The sequence below is a fragment of the Stegostoma tigrinum genome, chromosome 25, assembly GCF_030684315.1.
Source record: "Stegostoma tigrinum isolate sSteTig4 chromosome 25, sSteTig4.hap1, whole genome shotgun sequence".
NCBI lineage: Eukaryota > Metazoa > Chordata > Chondrichthyes > Orectolobiformes > Stegostomatidae > Stegostoma > Stegostoma tigrinum.
This window is the reverse complement of record NC_081378.1, coordinates 42,401,892-42,429,574: the sequence shown is the minus strand read 5'-3', so window position 1 is coordinate 42,429,574 and position 27,683 is coordinate 42,401,892. Positions and strand designations below refer to the sequence as shown.

The following is a 27,683-nucleotide window of genomic DNA, read 5'->3' as shown; positions in this document are numbered from 1 at the left end:
AAAAATGTCAAATCTCCAACAATGTGAGCAATTTATACTGCAGGTGAAAAGGCAACATAAATCATTGTGACTGTTTGAAATTTGGCAATCTTACGTTTTGATCGATGAGTGCAAGATGAAAAGCTTTAGACAACATTCTTTCTATGAATATCAAAAAAATGAAACGACTCAATGCTTTCTCCATTACAAAATTCATGATTTTCTCAAGCTAAGTAGGTATATAAAAGAAGTATACTGTGCCATCTTGCTGCTACTTCTCATATCCTTCAAATCTGGTTGATTGTAAACAGGCTCAGTCAATTAAAGATCATGCAACAATTAAAGTATTATGCTTGACCCGGCACTCATGCTTTGACAGTGGTATAAAGGGGTATCCATGTTGTCTCATGGCCTGAGGGACAGCTGAGTACATAAGCAGTTTTGAAGCTGTTGCTCAACATGAAATACGAATTCTTATTTCTGACACGCTGTTTGGCATGAAGGCTCAGTGACCCATTTGTGGTTTCAATGCTTGGAGATGTTCTGCACAGTATTTTTGCTGTTGGCCTGGGATAATTGTGAATTCAATTCCGAAAGTGGCCCTGAAATTGAATTTGTCTGTAGAAGCTACCTCATGCATCCCATGCAACAACTTACTCACTTAGGTAAAACGTCAAGGCTTTCTTGGGTGAGCTCTCTCTAGTTGGACAGATCCCAAAGGAGCTGACAGTTGTTACAGTGACGTTGTATTTTCCCGCCTCTTGGAGTTCCAGCTCGAAAACATAACTGTCATTTTCTACTGTGAAAACTTCAGCAGGGTTCTCTGCAGGAAAATAATATTAAACAGTAATAATATTAAATCAGAATAATAATAATAATAATAATAATAATATTAAAATGTGCATATACGTGCAAAGTACCGAAACTATTTTCAGCATGTTTTTGCTGCAGTTCTCTGCAGGGAATAAATGTCCAGGATGTGTTCATTTTAGTTCCAATTGTTTATACCAGTTTAAGTAGACAGAATTACAGAAAAGAATCATATTAGACCCAAATAATTTAACTCCATTTCTTTCTCCATGATATTGCCAGGCCTGTGGAGTTTCTCCAGCATTCTCTGCTATCATTTCATATTTCCAGTATTCGCATTACTTTGTTTTTATTACAATATCCTGGAAAATGGCTTCTATATTTTCAATAATTTTGGAGGAAGAAACATGCAATGCTAGACTGTGGCCAAATTGTGTTTCAAGAATTGCTTTTTATCATTTGCATTTACCTTGATAAAAAGGAGTAATAGTTTTGATTCCAGCCCAATACAATTTGTCAAAGCCTTAGGGGGCTTTGGAATACTGCCACGGGACTTTTTAATGTCCACTTGACAAGGGAAGACAAAGGTAGGTTAAATGTTTTATCCAAAACGTAGCACCTCCAACAGTGCAGCACTCACTGCGCAAAAGTGGATTGCGTGCTCAACTCTCTGGAATGGAGTCTGAGCCCATAATGTTCTACAGAAAACTGTGTTACCCAGTGAGCCACAGTGAGACATAATGATGAATGATAACTTGAAAATGCGTGTTTTTTTTAGCAGCGGCGTTGACGACTGAGCTTACCTTCCCTTTGGATGTAAATGTTGAAGCCATCGTAAGTTGTGTATGATTTTGGTGGGAACCACTGGAGCACAAGCCACACAGTTTCTGGACTGGTCACAGAGTGCACAGACTCTGTGGTCGTGTAATTAACATTTGGAGAATCGCCTTCAGTAGCATTCATTACATCTAAATAATCGCTTCCACTCGCTGAAATCTCTTTACTGTCTGCATGGAACTCCAGCGCCCAGTTAGCTTTCATTTTCTTTTCAATGTCATTGATGAATTTATTATATCCCTGTTCGGCTGACTGGTTTGCTGTAAGGTCACTGATCTCAGTATCAATTGCATTGCTTCGCTCATCGGCAGTTTTAGTCACGTTGAGAGAATAACGTTCATGGCCAGCATGAATTTCACTGACAGATTGATGTCTCTTGTACACAATCTTCATTGACACATTACTCGGGGGGTAGGGTACTGTTAAGGATAAAAGAGAGATTTTCTTATTGATGAGATATTAAGTCAAGTCAGAATGACTGATTGTATTTTTATTCTAAGATTTTAAAAGAGCTTTGTGCACGATGCTAAGATATTGAATTAGGTATCTAGTATCAAAACAAACTATTATCAGCTAAAAAGGATATGTACTTGTAATGCATGCATAATACACATTGAGAAAACAATGATGACAATCTTCACTATTTTCAGAATTTAACTGCACCTTGATTAGATTCACATGACAGGAGCTCATGCTGAAAATTTAAATTGAGACATCGGTGCACCTAATTTGTAGCCAGCTCAACATCTATTCCAGTGGTAAATTAATCTTTCTAACCCTAAATCTGTACCTGAGTTCTCAATATATCTACTCCATGCTGAAAACGTGTGTAGTAAATTTTGTGCAGAGTTAAGTATGCTCGTGGCTTGCTGACAAAAACATGTATTTTTTTTCCTAAATACAAAATGTGATGCTTTTACAACTGTTAATAGAAATAAGTGGAGTCCCATGTTGAACAGCTTTAGGACTACTGCGGTTTAGAATATTTGAATGTAATATGAAACAGGAGCTTCAGTAGTAACAGGTAACAGATATAATGATAGCCCTGAAAGAGGCAAGCAATATAAAAAATACATTTTTCACGTTTGATATGACATAGATAAGCTGCAGAGCTGGGTTGAGAGGTGGCAAATGGAGTTTAATGCAGACAAGTGTGAGGTGATGCACTTTGGTAGGAGTAACCGGAAGGAGGCAAAGTACAGGACTAATGGTAAGATGCTTAGGAGTGTAGATGAGCAGAGAGATCTCGGTGTCCATGTACACAGATCCTTGAAAGTTGCCACCCATGTTGACAGGGCTGTTAAGAGGCATACAGTGTTTTAGCTTTTTTTAACAGAGGGATCGAGTTCCGGAACCAAGAGATTATGGTGAAGCTGTACAAAACTCTGGTGCGGCCGCACTTGGAGCATTGTGTACAGTTCTGGTCACCGCATTATAAGGAGGATGTGGAAGCTTTGGAAAGGGTGCAGAGGAGATTTACTAGGATGTTGCCTGGTATGGAGGGAAGGTCTTACGACGAAAGGCTGAGGGATTTGAGGCTGTTTTCATTAGAGAGAAGAAGGTTGAGAGGTGACTTAATTGAAACATATAAAATAATCAGAGGGTTAGATAGGGTGGATAGGGAGAGCCTTTTTCCTAGGATGGTGATGGCGAGCACGAGGGGGCACAGCTTTAAATTGAGGGGTGAAAGATATAGGACAGATGTCAGAGGTAGTTTCTTTACTCAGAGTAGTAAGGGAATGGAACGCTTTGCCTGCAACGGTAGTAGATTCACCAACTTTAGATACATTTAAGTTGTCATTGGATAAGCATATGGACGTACATGGAATAGTGTAGGTTAGATGGGCTTAAGATCGGTATGACAGGTCGGCACAACATTGAGGGCCGAAGGGCCTGTACTGTGCTGTAATGTTCTAATGTTCTATAATGACTTTAAAAAAAAATGAAATGAAGTAAGACGGCGCATGGATTCAGATAGGAACAAATTACTACCACTGAATCCTCTGACATCAATGTTCTAAGAATTACCATCAACCAGAACCAGAAAAGGACATACCATGTAAATAGTGATTTTTTTTTTAATAGTAGCAGATCAGAGTTTGGAAATTTTGTGGTGAGTAACTCCCCTAACACATATCCAGAGTCCTTCAGGGACAACTCGGGAGTGTGATGGTGCATTCTTCACTTGCCTACATGACAGCAGTTCCAACAACACTCAATTTTGATACCATCTAGGACGAAGGGCACCAACAATGTGGCTGCTATGTGCCAACATCCACTCCCTCTGCCAACATCCACTCCCTCTGCCATCAACATATGGTGCGTACCATGTGCAAGATGCACTGCAGCAGTACACCATGCCTCCTTTGACAGCATTTTCCAATCCTGCAAGTGACTAGGGCTACAGGCACAAAGGAACACTACCACCACTGCCTGGGAGCTCTCCTCTAATCTGCACACTATCCTGATTTGGAACTACAATAGCATTTCTTCAATGTTGCTGGTTCACACTCCTGGAACTCACTCCCCAATAACACTGTAGATGTAGCCACACCACAAAGCCTGCAGCAGTTCAACAAAACTGTTCACCTTCTCAAGGGCAGTTGGGGTTGGTCTATAAATGCTGGTCCAGCCAGCGATGCCTGCAATCAAATAAAAACAACGCTGATAATGGATATTGAAACAGTTCATGCTGCTTCAGAAAAGATCCTACTGTGGGATTAGACAAGCTTATTCTTACCAGGATCCACAAAACTGAACAAGAGAACAGCTATAAAAGCATCTATTGATCATATTGAGGTAATTACTAAGATAAATTAGATACCAGGCACTCAAGAGGAAATTAAACAATAAGTAGCAGGAGTTTTTACTTGGATTTTACTGATCATTGGGTAGTTCTATTCTGAAGCAAGATATACATGTTGATTCATTTTACATCAGGAAACATACACCAACATTACAGAAGAATCATGAAGGGTGTAAAGCATAATTCCAGGCCTTTGGGATGCAGAAAGGGTCAGGCAACCAAATGCATCTTTGTTCAATATGAAAATCCTTCAACTAATGGCTCTACTGGAAGACAGAAAGAACCAACGGACATTAAGGTCACAAGTACACATTTCAAAAGCCTCGAATGCAATAAGTGTGGAGGAAAGTTCTAATGCAGTTTTAAGAACCTGGCTCAAATTCCAAGAGAAGATCATTGAGCTAAATCAACAGGAATCTTCTGGAAAAAAAAGTTCCAATAAAGAATAATTCCAATACCTGGAGATAGCAAGAACTGTAGATGCTGCAGTCAGAGTTGATATAGTGTGGAGCTGGAGGAACATAACATGCCGGGCAGCATCAGAGGAGCAGAAGCAGTCCTGATGAAGGGTCTAGGCCTAAAACATTGACTCTCCTATTCCTCTGATGCTGCCTGGCCTGCTGTGTTCCTCCAGAACCTTACTGTATTGACTAATTCCAGCACTACTGGTTTATTTCCCTCCTGTCTGTCTCCTCTCAGGGAATCGGCGAAATAAAATACTATTCAAAGAGCAACTAGTGATGTGATCTTCCACTATTTTGTAAGTGAGATACAGATGGTCTAAATTTGAAACCCTGGAAACGTGTGAGGAGATCATACTGTTTGTTTAATGGGAGACTATTAAGTGTGATGCAGGCAGTGTTTCAAGCTGCCAGGTTGTTTTCTGTGACTTCAACTTCCAGCATGAGCTAACCATGTGGTATTTGGCTGGACATGTTAGGAGGGAAGTGATATCACGAATGTATCCTATATGTGTTTTGGCTATTACACTTAACTTACAAAGTTCATAGAATCAGAGAATCCCTACAATTGGAAACACATCATTCAGTCCACACTGACCCTCCCAAGAACATTCAAGGCTGGAGTTGAACCCAGGTCCACGATGCTGAGAGGTAGTAGGTGCCTCAAATGTCGGTTCTCTCTATCTGCCTAGAGATTATGTATTCCTATTGCTACCACTGAGCTTTGGTGTTACTGTTTGTGAAGGCAGTTTTACCTGTTCGATGATGTTTTGGCTCATGGCCAATGGCACTGTACTCCATTAATGGAACTTGATTGACATTTGCCTCTGCCACCAGTTGGAATGTAATGTTACTGTAGCATGTTCCAGGTAGCCAAGTGTTGAAAATTAACTTGCCCTTCAGAAAATCTGTTTGTAAAAATTATCAACAATAAGCAACACAACACAGTTACATTACACATTAAGCACTGCAAATTTATTTTAGAAGCCTTTAAATTAACAAAAATGGGTAATTTAAAAAGGAACTAATTTTCTAAGGCTCCAATCTCCACCATTTTCTTATAAATGGGGATTGAGCGATGTTCATTTGGAAACTGTACCGAATATTCCTCTATAGGATTGCTGTTATACATCAACATGTTATTTTGGAATAAGCTAGAAGGATAGTCCATTCCCAAAAATACCAAATTCTCGCCAGTGCATGAAAAGAAGAGATATTTCGTTGCTGACCAACTGTTTGCAGTCCATTTTCTCAAGAACAGAAAGTTAACATTTGTATAAAATGCTTCATACTTGTTCAGAAATACTCACATTTGCAGCATCTGCAACATTTTTCTTTTATTATGCTTCTTATGCATAATCTGCATTCTCATTTGTGGCACAGGTTTAGAACTTGCCCAATGAAATCTTACACCAAAACTAAAAACTTGTGCTGTGTAAAATGTGTGGGGAGTCCCTAACTAATTCGGAAACAAAGGGTCTAGGCCTGAAACCATCAGCCTTCCTGCTCCCCTGATGCTGCTTGGCCTGCTGCATTCATCCAGCTCTACACCTTGTTATCTCAATTGCTCCTGTAAAACTCTCTCCACTCAACTGTCAGACCAAACTCTGTATGAGCGCTGCATTTACACTATAAATTGCATGATTAGTATCAAACAAAACCACATTAGACTGCATGGGGCCCACTTTCATCTATCTGCAAAAGGGTGCCTCATGGATGAGTTCAAATCTCACCCAATCTGTCAAAATGGATCCTGAATCATTTATAGAACAAATAATTTTCGACTGTGTCAAAAGACACATTCAAGGTGACGTTTAAGGAAACATAAGCTGGACTTTCAAACCTGACCCACACACTTGATGCTGGAAGCCTCATAAGTAGATGCTTTCTACCCCCACCACCCAACAACTACATAATCTTCTGGGAGAATCAAACAGAAACACATACAACATGGGGTCAAAAAGTGGTAAATGACCTGGAAAATTTCGTTTCAAAGGGCTAAGACGAAAAAACGAATCCAATAGATTACGTTAAACATTCATGCATTAACTGTACATATGTTAACTGTTAAATAATTTACCTTTTATACAATGCAATCACATAATATTGTAATTCATTCTGGAGTTTATGTCTTTTATAAAGATGTATTAGACCCACAGGGTTGTGTGTTTGATATATGCTCACAGCCTGTCCACTTTAATCTCCTGGATACAATTGGAGTTATGTTGTAAATTCAAGGCAGAAAAGGTTCAGCAAAAGCGAGCTAACATTGAGATAGTAGTCTGAAACTTCACAAAAAGGTTCCTTCTGGGATCTTTGAGTTGAAAATGTTCACCAACGTGCAGCAATAGCCAACATCAGGGGAAAAACCTGAATCCGAAGTTTAAAAACCACACACACAGAACTGCAAGCAGGAAATCAGAAACAAAAATTGACATTGCTGGGAAAACTCAGCAGGTGTGGCAACTTCCGTGGAGAGAAGGTAAAGTTAACATTTTCGAGTCCAGTGATGTTTCCTCAGAAGGGTTTTGTTTCTGACTCTGGAGTCCCAGAAAGGCACTGTAAAGGGAGGCAAATCAAGCAGGATCACAGTAGACAGAGCCCAATTTTTCCACACTAAGGTATGGTACTATATAAATGTAACTTGCTGCAGAGAGTGAGATTTCACAGTCTTCCATGAAGTTCCAAGTTTAAAAAGCAGCTGACAGTTTTCTTAAAAAAAAAAGGCTGCACATCAAAAAAAAGTAACAAAGAAGTTAATCACAGCCACAAGTTCCTTCTTTGACAAGGAAGGATGACTGAGAATTGTTTGAAATCTCTTAGGAAAATGTTTAAGTGCATCGGTCCCAGCTGTAAATTGATGAGTAAGATGGGTGTGAATGGAGAGGAACAATAAAGGGAGACAGTGGAAACAGAAACCAGGGGAGAGAAATATAGGAACAGCAGTAGGGCTTTCAGCCCCTAAAATCTGACCCCCATTCAATGAGATTATGGGTGACCTGTATTCTATCTACCCACCTTGGTTCATTAGCCCATTGTATCTTTTTGTAACAAACATCCAAATTTTCAATTTAGCTAGACTCAACAGCATTTTGGTGGGAGGAAAAGGGGAAGGGTACCACTTGAACACAGAAGTTGAAGAAACAGACAAGACAACAGACAGTGAGGCTGTGTGCAAGGAAGTTGGAACAGTACATGTTTCCAACAAGGAAATGTGATAATTTTCTAAAGCACCTGTAATCATTTCCTTATATTAGAAATAGGAGGCATTCTTTGATTCAAAATGCAACAAATTGCTCAGTCAAATTTGAGAACTGGCTAAAGGAAGTTGATCAGTTCATTTAATGAAAGTGCTACAGTGCCTAAAGAGAGTGGATACTTTAAGAATAGTGAAGAAATCCAAATTTCATACAATTATACAGTACAGAAGGAGATCATTGGCTCTTCCTAATAGTGTAATATCATAGGATTGTATTTTAGGAATATATCTGTTGATTGATGCGTTATGGAGGTCTAAAGTATTTATCACTTAGGTCCAGAGCTGCACATCAAAAGGGAAATTCTAATTTATTCCTGGGGTGGTGGTTAGAAAAATTCACACCTGGGGGTATAATAGCCTCTCTGAATATCTTTTTAGGAGATAGTCTGTGTTTGGGATAACTCAAGAGAGGGTTTGAGGATAACAAAGTGTGGAGCTGGCATCTCAGGAGCACAAAAGCTGACGTTTCGGGCCTAGACCCTCCCTCCAGAGAAGGGAATGGGGAGAGGGTTCTGAAATAAATAGGGAGAGAGGGGGAGGCGGACCGAAGATGGATAGAGGAGAAAATAGTTGGGGATAGGTCAGTCTGGGGAAGACGGACAGGTCAAGGGTCGGGATGAGGTTAGTAGGTAGGAAATGGAGGCGTGGCTTGAGGTGGGAGGTGAGGATAGGTGAGAGGAAGAACACGTTAGGGAGGCGGGGATAAGCTGGGCTGGTTTTGGGATGTGGGGGTGGGGGGGGGGGGGGGTGTAGATTTTGAAGCTGGTGAAGTCCACATTGATGCCATTGGGCTACAGTGTTCCCAAACGGAATGGAGTTGCTGTTCTTGCAACCTTTGGGTGTCATCATTGTGGCACTGCAGGAGGCCCAGGATGGGCATGTCGTCTAAGGAATGGGAGGGGGAGTTAAAATGGCTTGCGACTGGGAGGTGCAGTTGCTTGTTGCGAACCGAGCAGAGGTGTTCTGCAAAGCAGTCCCCAAGCCTCTGCTTGGTTCCCCCAATGTAGAGGATGCCACACCGGGTACAGTGGATGCAGTATACCACATTGGCATATGTGCAGGTAAACATCTGCTTGATATGGAAAGTCATCTTGGGGCCTGGGATGGGGTGAGGGAGAAGGTGCGGGGGCAAGCGTAGCACTTCCTGTGGTTGCAGGGGAAGGTGCCGGGTGTGGTGGGGTTGGAGGGCAGTGTGGAGCGAACAAGGGAGTCACGGAGAGAGTGGTCTCTCCGGAAGGCAGACAAGGGTGGGGATCGAAAAACGTCTTGGGTGGTGGGGTTGGATTGTAGATGGCGGAAGTGTTGGAGGATGATGCGTTGTATCCGGAGGTTGGTGGAGTCGTATGAGAGGACTAGGTGAATTCTCTTTGAGCAGTTGTTGCGGGGGCGGGGTGTGAGGGATGAGTTGCGGGAAATGCGGGAGACACATTCGAGGGTGTTCTCAACCACTGCGGGGAGTCGGGGGGGGGGGGGGGACTTGCGGTCCTTGAAGGGCGCGGACATCTGGGATGTGCGGGAGTGGAATGCCTCATCCTGGGAGCAGATGCGGCGGAGGTGAAGGAATTGGGAATAGGGGATGGAATTTTTGCAGGAGGGTGGGAGGGAGGTGGTGTATTCTAGGTAGCTGTGGGAGTTGGTGGGCTTGAAATGGACATCAGTTTCTTGCTGGTTACCTGAGATGGAGACAGAGGGGTCCAGGAAGGTGAGGGATGTGTTGGAGATGGCCCAGGTTGGGGTGGAAGGTGTTGGTGAAGTGGATGAAGTGTTCGAGCTCCTCTTGGGAGCAAGAGGCAGCGCCGATACAGTCACCAATATAATGGAGGATGAGGTGGGGTTTGGGGCCAGTCTAGGTACGGAAGAGGAACTGTTCCACTACAAAGAGGCAGGCATAGCTTGGGCCCATGCGGGTACTCATGGCCACCCCCTTAGTCTGTAGGAAGTGGGAGGAATCGAAAGAGAAGTTGTTGAGGGTAAGGACGAGTTCGGCTAGGCGGATGAGGGTGTCGGTGGAGGGGGACTGGAGGGGGACTGGTTGGCCCTGTGAGCCATCTGCATGGGGAATGCAGGTGTATAGGGACTTGACGTCCACGGTGAAAATGAGGGAATTGGGGGCCAGGGAATTGGAAGTTCTGGAGGAGGTGGAGGATGTGGGTGGTGTCACTGACGTAGGTGGGGATCTCCTGGACGAAGTGGGGAGAAAATGGAGTCCAGATGGGTGGAGATGAGTTCGCTGGGGCAGGAGCAAGTGGAGACAACGGGTCGGCCAGGGCAGGCAGGTTTGTGGAGCTTGGGAAGGAGATAGAAGCAGGCGGTGCGGGGTTGGGGAACAATGAGGTTGGAGGCTGTGGGTGGGAGGTCACCTGATGTGATGAGGTCATGGATGGTGTTGGAGATGATGGTTTGGTGCTCAGGGGTGGGGTTGTGATCCAGGGGGCAGTAGGAGGTGGTATCGGAGAGTTGGCGTTTGGCCTCGGCGATGTAGAGGTCAGTGCGCCATACTACCACTGCACCTCCCTTGTTTGCGGGTTTGAGAGTTGGGAGCGGAGGGCCGCCCGTTCTGCGGGGGAGAGGTTGGAGTGGGTGAGAGGGGTGGAGAGGTTGAGGCGGTTAATGTCTCAACGACAGTTGGAGATGAAGAGGCTGAGGGAGGGTAGGAGGTTAGGGGTAGTGTCGAGGAGGAGGACTTGTGTTGGAGGCAGGAGAAGGGGTCAGTGGAGAGGGGGTTGGGCTCACAGTTAAAGAAGTAAGCGTGGAGGCTAAGGCAGTGGAAAAACTGCTCTATGTCCGAACGTGACTGGTATTCGTTGATGTGTGGGTGGAGGGGGACAAAGGTGAGCCCCTTGCTAAGGACTGACCGTTTGAAGTTTGAAGTGCAGGTGTAAATCTCCCTCATCACCCCCCCCCACAGTAATCTATTCTTTCCCTCAGATCAGAGAAGATTTTGAACGCAACCACCAAACAAAACAATATTTTGAACTATCCACATACTGTTCAGACCAAGGGAAAAGTATAATATCAAATTGTTGATTTGCATTTCTATCTGGAACTAAACACCATGCGTCACGTTCCCACGGAGATGGGTTGAGAAATGGCAGCTCCTTGGTTTTAATGTATCTTGGTGTTTCTCCCAATCTGAGGGTAGTCAGTCTGGGAACCATCTGCCAGGATTACAGACGGGAGCAGCAGAAGCTAGAAGAAACGAACTTTTGTGCGGCAATGGACAAAGATGCAAATGGAAACCTTACTTTGAATGGAAAACACAAGTTTATGAAAAATTAAAGATCTATCTTATAAAACAAGTGGAAAATACCAACACTGGAATCCTCGCAGAGAGATCTGGGAGCTTAAAATGGCAGTGTGGGATAGGACAAGAAATGCAGTCTATGTATGGGACCTGAGACAGCTATTGGTTCGGTTCCAAGAGAATTGAGTGAATACTCAAGAAACTGCAATGTGAGATGAACTTTTCAGATAAAATGAAAAACATAATGGTGTGGGGCTGGGATGGCATGGGAACTTTTTAAGAAATGCAGTGTTAACATTGTATTCTTCTATCAGGAGATATTTTCTGTTTTAAATCATGCAATGTTACTGCATGATGTTTTTAGTAAATAACTTGGAATTCAAATGTCTTTTTAAATCCAGCTCTATATTGAGCTTGTATCACCCTGTACTTGTTCTTTGAAGGAGCTACTCAGTTGGTCTCACATCTCAGCTTTCTCCTGATATCTCTGCAAAGTAATCCCTTTCCAAATGATTTTTTTTTTGGTTTTTCTAACTCACCTACCTTGACCAACTTTACCACATCACAAAGTACATCGGATAGAATTGGCCCTACAACAATTCGACACTCATGTACAATTTGCAACAATTTATGTTTGTACCAGAATCTGCAATTAACGTGAAAATTATTTAAAGACAGATAGATTTTTGAGCAATAAAGGAATTAAGGGTTTATGGTGAATGGGTGGTTAAGTGGAGCAGAGTCTACGAAAAGATTGGCCATGATCTTATTGAATGGCAGAGCAGGCTCGAGGGGCTGTTTAGCCCATTCCTGCTCTTATTTCTATTGTTCTTACGTTCTAACACATTGCTGGAAGTCAGAGATGTTTTCTTACCTTTGTGGAGTGACGTTCGATAATAACTGCCTTCCAAGTAACTTAATTTTAATCTTGAGAAAAAGTTAGTGGTCTGCTTTGGGTATTGAATGTCAAACAGAACTCCAGTTTGTGGGGATTGCTTGTAGTCGTATACGGCCACACTGTTGACTGGGAGTGGTTCTAGCAAAGGCAGAGCAAGCGTTAGTCATAGTTAAACCATTTTAACATGAGTGGATGAGTAAGAACGTAGCTCCCACGGAGACTAATTATATAAAAGGAAGGAGCTGTTTCATGTAGCTGCCATTGGAATCTAAAAAAAATTTTGTAAAACTGACCCCTAAAGAGATAGGTTTATACTATGAAACAAAGCAAAGCAGTCTGTAGAACAACTCATAAAAACTCACTTTGCAGATATATGCCAACATCCAAGCCTCTACCACCTAAAATTAATCAGGTCTGCAGGCGCATGAGACTACTACCTGGGAGACAGCAAGAACTGCAGATGCTGGAGACGGAGATAACACAGTGGAGAGCTGGAGCAACACAACAGGTCAGGCAGCATCAGAGGAGCAAGAAAGCTGACGTTTCATGTCAGGACCCTTCTTCAGAAAATTTCTGAAAAAAGAGTATTTTCTGAAGAAGGGTCCCGACCCGAAACATCAGCTTTCCTGCTCTTCTGATGCTGCCTGGCCTGCTGTGTTGCTCCAGCTAGACTACTACCTCTGTTCCTCTCCATGCCACATTTGTAAAAATATCACCATTTTACACTGTCAATGGATCAACAGTTTGGAATTTTGAAAAATTTGGAATCCCTCCCTTCCAGCACTATTGATGTATCTAACCTGTATGAACAGCATCAGTTCAAGGTGGTGACTTTCTCTTGTATAATGCATTGGGATAAATGCTGGCATTGCCATTGACATTCATACTTATTGAATGAAAAAAAAATCACCAGACTGGAGGGCTGTGTGTTATCTGCAATTTCTGAAGTTCACCTCTTTCTTCACTTTCACAAACAGTAAATAATTGAATTTGCATCTCAATGTCTCCTTTCATTTGCGCTTTGGATGTCCCAAAATGTTTCAAAGTCGATTATTTACATTTGAAGTGTTTGCCTTCTTGTTCCGGTGGCAAACTATCATACAGCGCTCCTCAAACAATGATAACATTGGGGGGGGGGGGGGGGGGTGCAGTTAAACTGGTTCCTTTTCGTTGGTTGAAGGATCAATGTTTTTTCAGGACAATGGAGAATTCCTGTGCTGTTCTGCAAATAGGGCTGAGTAGCTCTTCATGTCCATTTCAGGATGTGACCAGGATCTTAGTTTAATGACTCACATGAAAGGCAATGCCACTCTACTGCAAGAATGAGCAAGTGCTCGAGTGTCAGATTAGATTTCATGCTCAAATCCAGGAGGGGAGATTGAACCCATGAGCATCTGAGACATGGATGAATTTTACAGTCAATAAATTCCATCCTCTTCTGTGGCGAAAAATTTATTTTCTGATCTCGAGAAAGAGTCAGTCTTCAAAAGTAATTGATGTACTGATTTGCAAAGGCTGTTTGAAGAGAATTCCCTGTATGTTGACTGATAGCATGGCTGAGATTTGGAGCCTGTTTAATTGAAAACGGAGGACACAAAACACTGACTTCACAATCTAAAAAACACATTGCAGCCTTGTGGGGCTAATCTGCTATTGAAGTCTTTTTAACAAAAAGAAGTGTTTTTTTTGAAAATCTTGAAATTTGATGTATTTTCCATGCCAGATTATAATAAACATCTTAATTCCCATTTCTGTATAGGAAATTTTGAAACAATTAAGACATTGGCATCAAGTGAATTGAGCTAATGTTGATCGTAAATGACGGCTGACCGGAATAGGAAACTATACCCAATGGGAAATCTAAAGCAATGGGATGTGCAAAAGCAAGTATGATTTGGCCTTACTGACAGGAATTTAGCACTACTGCTTTTAAAAAGTGGTTGGATTGGGTTACGACCATCATCCACTGTAGTTATTGAGAGCATTTTCATATCGCAAAATGGAAATTTCTGAAGGACTCAATATTGAATTCTTTATCAGAAATCAGCACAAATCTCAACAATCACAAAGGACAATGAAGCACAGGACTGAAGGGAACAGTTGAAAGACACTGAATACCGATTAGGATCAGCTATTTTCATGTTGATTGTACAACTGCATATAAATTGGAAATGCACTGGTCTGGATGGTCTATTTGCTTTTGGTGCAGTGTGTTAAGAGAGTTCTCGTTGACAGCAATTTTCAAATGTAACCTTAATTACATTTCCAAGTGAGCAAAATGTGACACTGCAATGGCCTGGCCTGTCACTATTTGATCGAGCAAGCCAAATCCTAGATTTAATTTACAAGGGCAGCAGCAACTGCACTACATTCAAGTAGCATGTACAGCCTGTTTTCCAATGATCAACGTCATTATTCTTCATTGGAAAACCCCAGACTTTTAAGTTTGAAAGTGCATCTATATCATAGGTATTTTCCTCAAACAATCACAAACTTCTGATTTCACACACTCAGCCAGGAGTGATGTTCCTTAATTACACAGTTTGAAAATGTTAGCTTACGTTGTGTACTAGAGTCTCCATTAAGAACTCCCAGCAGCAAGGCTTCAGAGCACTAGAAATTCTCCCTACTGTGTCTTCTTTGTCCAACTATGTATTGTTGTGCTGTCTATGTTGAAAAATCAAATGTCGGGCAGAATTTAAAGATCAGGCCTGCAAACCTATCCACTAAGTTAAGAACTGGTGGTGCCCTGCTCTGGCAATTTCTCGGAGCCACGTTGGGATTAGGTACCAATTGGGAATCTGACCACTGCCGTCAGTGTTCCCGGCTCCACAAGGGACCGTTTGCATGGATGACCTGCCTCCAAGGGCTACTGGCTACATTGGAGACCAGCAGTTCCCCAGTACTGGCAGCGATCGCCAGTTCTGCAACAGGCCTAAAGCGGAAGATTGTCACTGGAAACAAAGATGAGTGGCGGTGGCTCATCATGTGCTGCCAGGGAGGTATAGGTATTTGTAAATGGCTGAGGTCTGAGTGGGAGTGGATGGAGGAAGGAGGGAGCTTCCCTTGGATGTCTCCTTAGCTCTGCAGTTCTCTCCATCGGACACATGATTCCAGACAAGAGGCCATCAGACTACAGACATACCACCAAAGGTTTACCTATTGTTTGCCTAAAAAGTGTGTGCCCATCTTCCACTGGTTAAACACTAGTGGTGGCAGGATGAAGCATTTAAGGTGCCATTTAAAAGGTTTAATTGGTATCTGGATGGAAGGACATTCTCAACCTTGCCTGGAATTAATTGGAGAAATTGAGACGGTGATGGGGTCTCCTCCCCATTGTATTATGTGCCTCTTCCTCCCAACATTAAACTCTACCTATAGACTTCATTTTCAGGTCAACATGTAAACTCGAATTAATTCAGGAACACAAGTTGAAAACTGCTCTCACACTGATGACATCTTTTATGCTGTCTTCCGGTAAAATTTGCTATGAATCTTTCTGCTAAGTACATGATCAATGAAGATGGATGGGCAGGACCAAGGGGAAAAAGAGCACAGCATGGAACAACGATAAATTGTTTCTCAGGATTTGTGAAGGGTCCCGGCCTGAAACGTCAACTTTCCTGCTCCTCTGATGCTGCCTGGCCTGCTGGTTCTCCAGTTCCACACTCTCTGACTCCAGCATTGGCAGTTCCTGCTACCTCGGAATGATAATTTGTTGTTGAGTTTGCCATTCCTTGAATTTATTATGAAGGTGAATATATTTATAAAAGTTAGAAAAGAGAACAAATTGTGACCATGAACAGTTTTAGAACCTCAAAATAATCTGTTGACAGGGATGTAGGAGTGTAAATATTTGACACACATAATTGCATTATATTGTTTGAGTGCCTACACCAGTCTACATTGCATTAACTTGTTCACTGCAAAGGGTCGAGAAAAATTTTATACGCGAGAAGCAACATAATACTTAGGGCATTACATTCTGATGGGAAATGCACTGGGCAGGACTTTAATGCTTAAAGTAAATGGGTTAAGGTCACTTGTAAAACTGACAGCCACCAATCTCTTATTTTAAGAACCATTACCTTCCCTGCTTTCTGCAGCCTCTCACTGGAGTTTTTGTTCACGCGATATCTACGCCTGATACAAACTGGGAATGGATCAACGCACTACAGCAAGGCTCAGAATACATGGGATCGTGGGCAATTTCCATTCTGAAACCTCCAAAGTGCCCAGCCAAATTCAATTGCAAGAGAAAGCAACTGGAGAAAGGTTCTCTCCCTGCACAGTACATACATAGTGCAAATGAAAAATTTGGAGAGAAGCGAATTGTGATTGTAGTTGCACCGAGGTGGTGAGTAATGCAGTGAACAAACTGGAACAGAGATCCGAGTGTGAAACGTTTTGGTTAGGATGAGCAGGAGAGGAAGTAGGGGCTGGATAGGGGAGACAGGCAGGTTACAAATCAATCAACAAAGGAACATTCGGGTGCCTTGAAGCCGTGAAAATTAATGAATTCTTGGCTACTGAATGTTGAGTTTCTTACTAATGTCTACAGCTGTTCAGAAGCTACTCTGGGGCTAAATGGAAAATGTAGTGAAGGCAACTGTAATGAATATTGTACTCAATTGGATATTTGGAATTAAACTGTTTCACATACTACAAGTTATGTTTATGTATTATCACATTTCAAACCCATAACTCATACTGTTAATTACTGGAGGCACAGTATGATGGAAACAAACATGCAGCTGCTTAGGTGTGACCTCACCAGTTCACTGAAAGCATGTTTAGCGTGTTGGCATTTTATGCACAGGATGTGTATTTTTTTTAAAAGAAGCTCGATTGCTAACTTATTCCTGCTACCATGTGGCAATTTAAATACTGTGGCATCCAGGAATTTAATGCTTTCCTTTTGTGCGATAGGTTTAACTTCAATGGTGCAGTGATGATTATTGACAAAAAATGATGAATTCTTCTAATTCTGCTCCTGTGTGACTGTAAATCCCCCACATTTCAACACAAGCCACAGAAAATATTATTACTATGTGGTGCATCACCCAATGAAGGCAAATGAGAATGAAAAACAACACTGGAAAGCAAACAGGAGTCTTCATCGATTAACAATTAGCCCATTTAAAAAATATCTCAAGCGAAGGCGTAAAGTAAAAATATTGACACCTGCATTACAGCCAGTGTTTTTTTGTAAGAAATTAACAGTTAGGGATAGGATAAGTAAAGGAAGTAATTTATTAAATCTGGCTACTGCACGGTTTTATCCATCAAGGTATTTTGCCTGACTGAGATGTTGTCATCGTATCTAATGGAAATTGATTTATTACTTACTCAATAGATCCAGGTAATCTCTTCAGATAAGAGATTATTTGGTACAATATTAATATTAAGCAGTTGGTGTACTTATATGGGAAATAAATTGGCCTTTGTGACACAGGTATCAATTTTATTAAGCGATTAATAACTGTAATGCAATAATGTAATAAGTTTATGAAGATCAATGTTCATTACTGCAATTAAAACTTGTCCCATATGATGCTCCAATTTTTCTATTAACGAGATTGGAATAGAAACAAATATATTTGTTGTTCATAAGTTGACTAGATTGTCAAAAATACTTTAAAATTGGGTCATAATACTGTATATCTGTTTTTGCGTGTGGCTTCCCCATTGTGAATTAGGAATTGGAAAGTCACCTATTAATAAACACAACCTCTTATGATTTAAGAAGAAGTCATTCAGATAGGCCACCATTTCTTGCTATTTGCCCATGGGAAGGTGGTGCTGAACTGCCTTCTTGAAATTCTGCAGCCTAGTACACCCATAGTGCTGTTAGAGAGAGCGTTCCAGGATTTTTACCAAGTTACAATGAAGGGATGGCATTATACTTCCAAGTCATGGTGTGAGTGGCTTGGATGGAAACTTTTCTTATCTGCTGCCCTGGTCCTTTTAGATGGAAGGGATTGAGAATTTGGAAGGTGTAGTAAAGGGAGCCTTTGTGAATTTTTGCAGTCTAATTTGAAGGTAAAGTTGATTGTTGCTAAAAAAAAAATCAGCGGTGGAGGGAGTGAATTCTTGTGGATGTGGTGCTAATAACGTAGGCTGTTTTGTCCTTGATGGTGTCAAGCTTTAGTGTTGTTGGAGCTACACCCATCAAGCAAGTGGGGAGCATTCCATCACACTCCTGACTTGTGCCTTATAGGTAAAGGATACGCGTGGGGGAGTCAAGTGCAACCTTAGCTAAACACTGATTAAACTCACCTACACTGATCTAGTGATTTACATCATTCAAGTATTAAACTTGCAACAGTTTCACCAAGCAGATAAAGAAGTTTCTGTAACACCTTCTTACATATAAATGAGAGGAAATAGGTAATCTAAGCAATATTTCATAAAATTAAGCCAAACACGTTTAGGTAATTACAGGGTGACACTTTCCTTCCACATATTAAATGCAGGATTTTCATGTAATTTAATATCAATGATTCTGAACGTCAAACAGACAATTATCTTTGGACATTAATCAAGGCTGATGCAAAACATCAGGAATATTCTATAAACCTGAGCAGTTACTAAGTGCTATATGTCGAACTCCACGTTCCAAAGACATCGCATGGAGTAATCAGCAGCCAGGGGCTGTAGGAGATGCTGAGAAACCAGGTTTCTCTCTCCTGCTCTAGATAATGGTAAACCTCCTCTGAACCCTCTCCAAAGCATCCACATCTTTCCTATACAGGGCGACCAGAACTGGACGCAGTATTCCAAGTACGGTCTAACCAAAGTTTTATAGAGCTGCAACAAGATCTCACGACTCTTAAACTCAATCCCCCTGTTAATGAAATCCAAAACACCATATGCTTTCTTAACAACCCTGTCCACTTGGGTGGCCATTTTAAGGGATCTATGTATCTGCACACCAAGATCCATCTGTTCCTCCACACTGCCAAGAATCCTATCCTTAATCCGGTACTCAGCTTTCAAATTCGACCGATGCTGCCTAGACTGGAGGGCTTATCTTATGAAGAGAGGTTGACTGAGCTTGGACTTTTTTCATTGGAGAAAAGGAGGAGGAGAGGGGACCTAATTGAGGTATACAAGATAATGAGAGGCATAGATAGAGTTGATAGCCAGAGACTATTTCCCAGGGCAGAAAAGGCTAACACGAGGGGCCATAGTTTTAAGCTGGTTGGAGGAAAGTATAGAGGGGATGTAAGAGGCGGGCTCTTTACACAGAGAGTTGTGAGAGCATGGAATGCGTTGCCAGCAGCAGCTGTGGAAGCAAGGTCATTGGGGTCATTTAAGAGACTACTGGACATGCACATGGTCACAGAAATTTGAGGGTGCATACATGAGGATCAATGGTCGGCACAACATCGTGGGCTGAAGGGCCTGTTCTGTGCTGTACTGTTCTATGTTCTATGTTCTATAACTGACCTTCCAAAAGCATGACATGCTGCTCAGCATCCATTAGATTATAACTGACTCACTGCTGAACATAATAAACAAACAAAAGTTGCTTACTTGTTAGTACAGCAACTAAATGGACTGGCTTAACGGTTGATTTTGAGTTGCCAGTCAGTAGGGTCACTAAGTAGTAGATCCCATGGTAAGAAGCATTGAAGACCACAGGGGGAGGGAGCGTACTGTTGAAGTAATTGAACTGCAGTTTATAATTAGTCAGGTTAACAGACTGTGTTATCTTCACATAGTACAGAGAAGATCCATTCGTCACATCAGATGGCTGGAGTGACACAATGATTTTGTTGTCATCACTTACTGTAGCAGAGATCGCAGCAGCACTCTGGATAGAGGGAACAGAAAAGAAATGTTTTAAGAGGAAAATTCTTGAAGCAGTGTTTTCTTTCCACCCCACCGCCCACACACAAATATGCATATGGTCAGATTAAGTAGTTAAAGGAAAACTGCTCCTCTGCAACTCTTACCACTTTAAACAATTACAAATTGGTAAAAGAAAATATTTATTCAATTGTAATCAAATTTCACAATTGCATACAGAAAGAAAAAAAACAGAAAATATTTGCTGAATAATGTTCAGTTATATACATATTAGATTGTGTCAAAACTGGAAAATTCAGGTAAAGAGCTAAGGATAGAATCTTGCATGCTGGAACAGATTATTAGTGAATATTTCTTTCAATGTGGATTTATTCTCTAAAACAATACTGTTTGTCTCTCTCTCAATAGCAACCATTTTTGAGTTAAAAAAATCTCAGGTTTAAGATTAGCATAAGCTAGTTGTGAATTGCATCCTTCAACTCATTATTAAATAAAGATTTTAAAAGTGTATTTTTGAAAGTCGATAAGAGAAGCCTGCACTTCACTCCCGCTACAGATGAAGATATTGTGCCTGATTTTCACTGTCCATAGGTAACGGTTTTCAGGGAATTAAAATATCACCCACTGTACTGCAATTTTAGCGAAATAAACAGATATAAACAGACATTTCCAGTGAGTACATTTTTAGATGTACATTATTTCCTACACAGATTCTGTACACATTGAAATATAATCATATGGTTATGTTAAATGTGATAAAACAGCATTCCAAAAGCTTTTTCAGAGATTTACATGGTCATATCATTTATTTGACTGCAACAGGATGTTACCCTCATGGTCCAGTTACTTACACTGGTTTAAATGTTTCAATAAACACACTATGGTATGATCCACTAGTGATTCTGTAAACACAGCTAATGGAAGGATCAGCTGTAGAGATCTGTGTGCCCAATCTGTGACATCTCCAAATCTTTGTCATTAATTTTAGTTACTACACATGCAGTATATCAGGTCACACATTGGATACACTGGTCTCCACACTTGATTTTTGAATTCCTTGCTTTGGAGCTGCATGCCAAATAATTCAGCTTACAGCTTCAAGGGAATTGCAGAAAATCTTCATAATAAGAAAACAATGAAAGTCAATCTGGGTAGTAATGGCTGTTTATTTTGTACCAAACTGAGAATTATTGTGACAAACTCAATCTATGATGCATGATGCACACAGAACACGGTCCTGATACCAATTTTGAAATGTCCCTGGTTTAGATTTTTGTTGAATTGAAATAAGGTTTTTTTTCAAAGTATTACACTCATGGGGATTTTGCTAATATAATAAATGGAGCTTGTAGGAGTAGAGGGAAGATATGTTATGTGTCACATTTGATATGGCAGTAAAAGTTTAAGAGACATGTTCATGATGTAGTCATTGGATCTTTAGCATGTGACCTGAGGATACAAATGATCTCAGCCTCTATCTTAACCCTGGCTACTTGATGCATGACATGTGATAGAAACCCCACATTGTACAACTCTTTGTAACCACATTGTTTACTGGTAGACCAGATACTGAATTGCCAGTGTACACAATGTTTACACATACGAATGAACTGTGATAAACATCTTTTGGATCTTTCAATGCCATGTTACCCACCTTCCTAGTTGTGTTTGTGATACTGGATAACATAAACATTGCTGCATTAGGTAAAATCTGCCCTGTCTGAATTAGTACATTCATCCACTGGGTGAGTAGTGGGGAGTCAAATAGAATGCAGGCCAGAGATGGTGCAGTAACGCAACTATCTACTGCTGACCAACAATGTCTTTGAGTTTAAGTCCTCACTGGATGTTCAGGATTGCCAAACATATGATGCCTACTTGTAGTACCTGCCAATTCTGAAAAAGTAGTCAGGGGCAAGTCAGAAGCTGAAGATTCTGTTTCAAATTCTGAAAATGCAACTATATTGTTTATGAAGATCTAGCATCTAAGTAGCCTGAAAACAATTGTATGTATATATTTTCAGAAGGTCACATTCATACTGCATTGGAGAATAAGGTTTTGTGTAAGATGACATTGGTTTACACAGATATCTAGGCCAGGTAGCATGGCAAGTTGGAGTAGAAAATTAAGCGTTCTAAACTTTGTACGCCTGAAGTACGATTCTTTCAGAGTGCAATAATCAGAACACATTCATGATAATCGCTCCCTCCTAATATGTCCAGCCAACTACCATATGGTGAGCTCACGCTGAGTGTTGAAGTCACAGAAAACAACCAGGCAGCGTGAAACACTGCCTGCATCACACTGCATGGTCTCCTATTAAAATGGATTATGATTCCCTCACACATTTCCAGGGTTTCAAATGTAGTCCATCAGCATGTCACTTACAAAATAGTAGAAGTTCACTTCAAAGGTTTGGACGCCGGCCAAAGCTATCAATGTTAAACCTCACGATTAGCAATGCTTCAAAGTATTGGGTTTTGCCAGTCTCCAAATTTTCAGTTACTTTATGCTTGACTATCAGCTGAGTCATTGAATTAGCAGGAATTGACAATATCAAGACAAATCCCAGGCTGCACATTTCTCACATCTAGTTCACTCAGATTTCCTTTCAGAATTTACTATCATGTCTTGGGGGCTGGGACAATTGAGAAATGTGGTAATTTCTATGTGACTGTATAATGAGTCAATGGAGCTGTCAGGAGAGATTTACTGCAGTGTCTATAATGAGGCCGAAACTGGCATAATCGACTTCTGCAGCAGGAAAACTGCTTTGCAATTTAGTGGGTCTTAATTGATGATGTGCTGTTTTGTTCTTCTTTTGTTGTACATTTGAAAGAGAGAGTAAATCGATGATAGTTTCACTTCCTTCATCACTTGCAAGGGCTTGGAGCTTTGAGTGTTACTTGGCAGTAAGTCACAAATACAATCCATACATGTGCTCGTTGGAACATATGTCTGTGTTTATGAAGGACACATGATTAAAAATGGAGCAAAGAAACTAATTACAAGTATATAAATGTGCTCATTAACATAAGGTACAATCTATCAATAATGCTTGTTGTAATATTTCATCATTATGTCAGGCTTTCATTTTGAAATGATGAAAGCATGTGCACATGATTAATTAGTGAGCTAATTCTGCATTGTGTAAATATAAATGAATAACATTAATTCACCACCCTACCTCATAGTTCGTACAAAATTGTTAATTGTCACGTAAAATAGACCATAAAAGAAAAATCATTTTAATGTTTTCTCATGTCTCGATGCATCATAGCCAAGGAGTTAATTCTGAAAGTATACTAAGTATTATACAGGTAGATTTGGCAACCAGTGTGTGGTGTACTTCTGCTCGAAGTCTTACGGGGTCTTATACTTTGCACAAAGTATGATTATACAGTAAATCAGGTGAATCACAATTAGCTTGATCTTAAAGATGTTGGTCATGAACTGAATGATCAGGCTGATTTGAGAGCTCTGTATCCTCTTGCGCAGCATCATATGCATCTACTTGAAATGGTGATCCAGGAGGGGGCTCAGGTACAGCAAAGTGTTCCTGGTCTGGCTAGACTGAATGGTGGTCAGTTGCTATCCAATGCAAATAAACCCAGATGATGAATGCGCTAGCAAATGGTACCTTAGCACCCAAGAATTGTACAGGGTTGGGGAGCACCATTCCTGAGAAATCAATTAATTGTACTCAGAAGTAGAAAATATTGGAGATCAATTAGCAAAAACTGCTGTCCCTGCCATATGTGCCAGTGTACAGGCACTAGGAGTTAAAGGCTGTGAATTTAAGTGCTATTGTTTTTCACCAAAGTGGGGGTAGTGTGTGTGGTGGGTACAAATCATGTTGGCCCCAACATATTGTCTGACTTTCTGTATCTTAGTGCACATAACATACATGACAGTCAGACTCGAACTGAGTCAGATGTCTGGAAGATTATTAGTATCTATGTACATTAATCTGACATCTCAGAGTTGCATGTACAGGCCGAGTTACCAGCCTCTGTAGTAATAGCCGAGAGTATAGCCTATTAGTAATAGATTACTATTGCATTACATACATTGTTCACTGGCTAACGAACTGTTTACTTCTTTGACTGGCTGGCTGATTGATTTATGTATAGAGAATAATTTGGAGAACACGTAAAGAATTAGATATCATGGTGTTCATCTCACTGTTTAAAAGGTATATTGCCTTTCTTAGATTGATGCAATAATACCACATCCACTTTGTCTCTCTGAAAAATAGGAAACCTGTTTAAATAAACATATACAAGAATGGACATCAGTAGATGATCACCTTTAAACATTAAGACAATGCTTTGGTGGATTAGCAAAATGACAGGATCATGGCCTGACTGTGCAGCCTCACTGTTGTTATGGATGGATGTGTACCATGTTTTATGAATCTCCAGTTGCTGCTTGTTCTGTTATTTTCAGTTAGAGAGTCATCTTCTTCTCTGATGGATGGTTGGTCATGTACAACTAAGGTAGGTCACCTGTTTTATCAGAGGATTTAACCATCATTTACGAGAATACCATATAGCCTGGGCTATACACAATTCTGTACTACCTTTGCAGGAACCCATGTATTCATATGAAGTTCCTGCACTCTTATGCTTTGCCCGCATTCCAATTGGGATATCTGCCTGTATTTCCATTGATTACACTCCTGAGCCAGTTTCACCCTCGTTCCCAACAATGTGTTATATACATGTTGTTGGGTGTTAAGAATGTGAAGGTGAAAGACTTAGGTCTGCCTTTCGAACACAAAAGTATTGCAGTGAGGGTATATCATTCCGTTGAGGAGTAGTACATAGATATCAAGTGGCCATCTGAAGCTCTAAGCGAGCTGCTTTACATTTAACAATCATTGACCTTGTGTACGGACAGCGTGCTCTCTGATCCCATTGAAGTGACGTTACAACCCAGAGACAGACAACCAGCGAAACAAATCAGCTTTCTACCTCTTTATTCACAGCATTGAAAATGAAACACTTAAGACCCTCAATAATTACTCCAATGGTTCCTAACCAGACTTCTGAATAACCAGTACCAGAATTTGCGAACAATCCATTCCGGACAGCAATTTGCATCTCAAACAAAAGCTGTGACAATTTATTAAAGACACAGTGTTTAACAAAGAAACATTAAACAACAAGGCAATCTGATTCACGTCTGTGCTATAAATCCAAAACATTTCTTTTCGGCCCCAATTCACACAAACGACAGTCAAACACAGTTAAGGGGGAAATAATGGAAAATAACAAAACTGGCCAAATTGCTTGAATGGTTTTCCAAATGTATCATTTCACAGCACTGGATGTAGCCTGTGATAATGGGAACTGCAGATGCTGGAGAATCCAAGATAACAAAGTGTGAAGCTGGATGAACACAGCAGGCCAAGCAGCACCAGAGGACCAGGAAGTCTGACATTTCGGGCCTAGACCCTTCTTCAGAGGATGTAGCCTCCTTGGTTCTTGTTTTTGGAAACAATCAAGGTAACTTTTTTAGTTCACTCAGGTAAAAGGTAGATGTGCTTCTAATTCAGTTCTCTATTCTTTCGGCTTCTAGAAGCTGCTGTGGGAGATGGGGGGGGGGGGAGAGCAGGAGGGCAGAAGCTTTCAAGTCTTCATGATTTACTTTCATGTAGCCAAACGCAACTTCATTGAAACAAAAAGATAGTTGAGAAACCAACTTCGGCTTTGGTCCTGTCCTGACAGACACTCTCTGTCTTATTCTGCGGTCTCAATTAACTTACAACATCTTCTTTTGGCTTAAATAAAGGGTCTTTTCCAGACTTGCTGGAACCAATTACCAGGTAGTGACCTTGTTAATAGCCCACCTTCTGCTATCAGTTTAAACATAATGCTCCTCCTGGGGTCTTTGTGTCTGTGGGAACACTTTTGATCAAGGATCAGCCTGCAAGTAACCTCCAGGCCTGGCCTCTCAAATAAACAAAAGCTCATTTGGTCTGTTCTTTTCTTTTTACCACAAGTTGTTTCACAAAGGCCACAAATCATCTTTAGCTCACAAATCTCAGTTCACAGCTTCAAACAAAACTCGATAAAAAACATTAATACGTTAAAAAAAATCAGTGAGCTTTCTAATCTTGATGGTGATGAAAAAAGGTAATGTGAACACTCCACTTACTGCAAATCCTAGAAGCATGCAGTAATGTACTTTGCACCATTGTCAGACAATTTGTTGAACACCATTAAACACACTGATTATGACAGTCAATGTAATAGTAACTGTTGCACTAGCAATATTGTGATTAAAGTACAGTGAGGATTAATTTGCAAGCAAGAAGATCTAAACCTGGACTACTACATTTCGGAGGTCTCATTAGTCAGCAGCAGCTGGCTATCCTTCAGCTGTTGCTTTAAGCTTTTTCTATCTGTTTACATTTAGAATCTGATGCAGAGGTGGTCAAATTCCTATTTTATCAAAGATGAATGAATCTCTGCGCTTTCCTGTCTCCTATAGTAAAATACAATGATCCGTTAACAAAACCATATTACAAGAAGTTACACTTCCCAGGGCTGTGTTATCTATAGTTACATAGCTCACTAGGGAGATAAAGGTCTAAGGAGTTTTACTCGGGGGGTCTCCTGGTGCCAACAAATGCTTTTATGGTAAATGGATGAATCAGCCTAAACAGCTCAAGAGGGGAATACTAAGTGTAAGACTAATCCGAACATGGCCCTTTTCACCAAGTGATATTCTGGGTTTGATCACGGCAGGATACTATTTTGATGAGGGCATCAAGTTGATATTTTTCCAAACTACAGAAACAGTTTGGCCAAGAGGCCAGAGAATAAGTTGAGATAGGTAACGTAATGGAGAACTATCAAACTGATGTAACACTTTCTACATCAACATTTTACTGGCAGAACCTCTGTGATATTGCTTCAGGAGTCAGAAACAATGCTCTTCTGAGAGATGTGTGCACATTTCCAATGAAGTATTCTGGTCTGAGACAGCAGAAAAGTATGTCAGCAAGTATTTTCCTAAATTCCCAGCGCAAAAAAAAATGTCAATGCACTAACTGTTTCTTTGCATTCTTTCTTGGGGTGCCATTGGTAGAGGTCGGGAATCCAGGATACAGACCAAACCTCTTGGCCTGTCAATTCTAGACAAATAAACATGGCTATGAACGGAAGGCCTGACAATAAAAAACAACCATGGTACAGAGCAAATGCAATTGCATTTATCACTAAGAAACTGCTAAATAAATCCAATTATGTTTAACTAATGTGAGTAACAACCAATATATAGTATAAAACCAATTGCATCTAAACTAGCCAGTGCAATCATGACAACCAGACATATTAGTAATAATGTGGGTCACCAAATCTCATCAAAACTCTCTCTTTTGCAAGTTAGTCCAAATCTTCACTTTTGAAGATGTAGTCTTGCAATGCTATCAAAACTTCCCCAGCTCAGTCTGTCTTAATGACTGCACATCTTGGTAGATCAATCTCCTCCTGGGAAAGAGATCCCATGGACACCTGAAACTGTTCCTAACTGTCTAATTACTGACATAACTTCAGCTTTCATC

General features: G+C 40.9%; 1 protein-coding gene across 4 annotated transcripts in view; it reads right to left on the bottom strand.

Annotated features, from left to right (window-relative positions):
- ptpro (protein tyrosine phosphatase receptor type O) overlaps nt 1-27,683 on the bottom strand; it is a 163,716-nt gene that overhangs the window by 83,117 nt on the left and 52,916 nt on the right. For all 4 annotated transcript variants that reach the window (XM_048554218.2, XM_059654670.1, XM_048554219.2 and 1 more), the window contains exons 2-6: nt 19,834-20,113; nt 12,271-12,432; nt 5,649-5,801; nt 1,593-2,045; nt 641-802 (exon numbers count right to left, since the gene is read on the bottom strand). In XM_048554218.2, the coding sequence (XP_048410175.1) occupies nt 641-802; nt 1,593-2,045; nt 5,649-5,801; nt 12,271-12,432; nt 19,834-20,113 (1,210 nt within the window). The remainder of the gene's footprint in view (nt 1-640; nt 803-1,592; nt 2,046-5,648; nt 5,802-12,270; nt 12,433-19,833; nt 20,114-27,683) is intronic.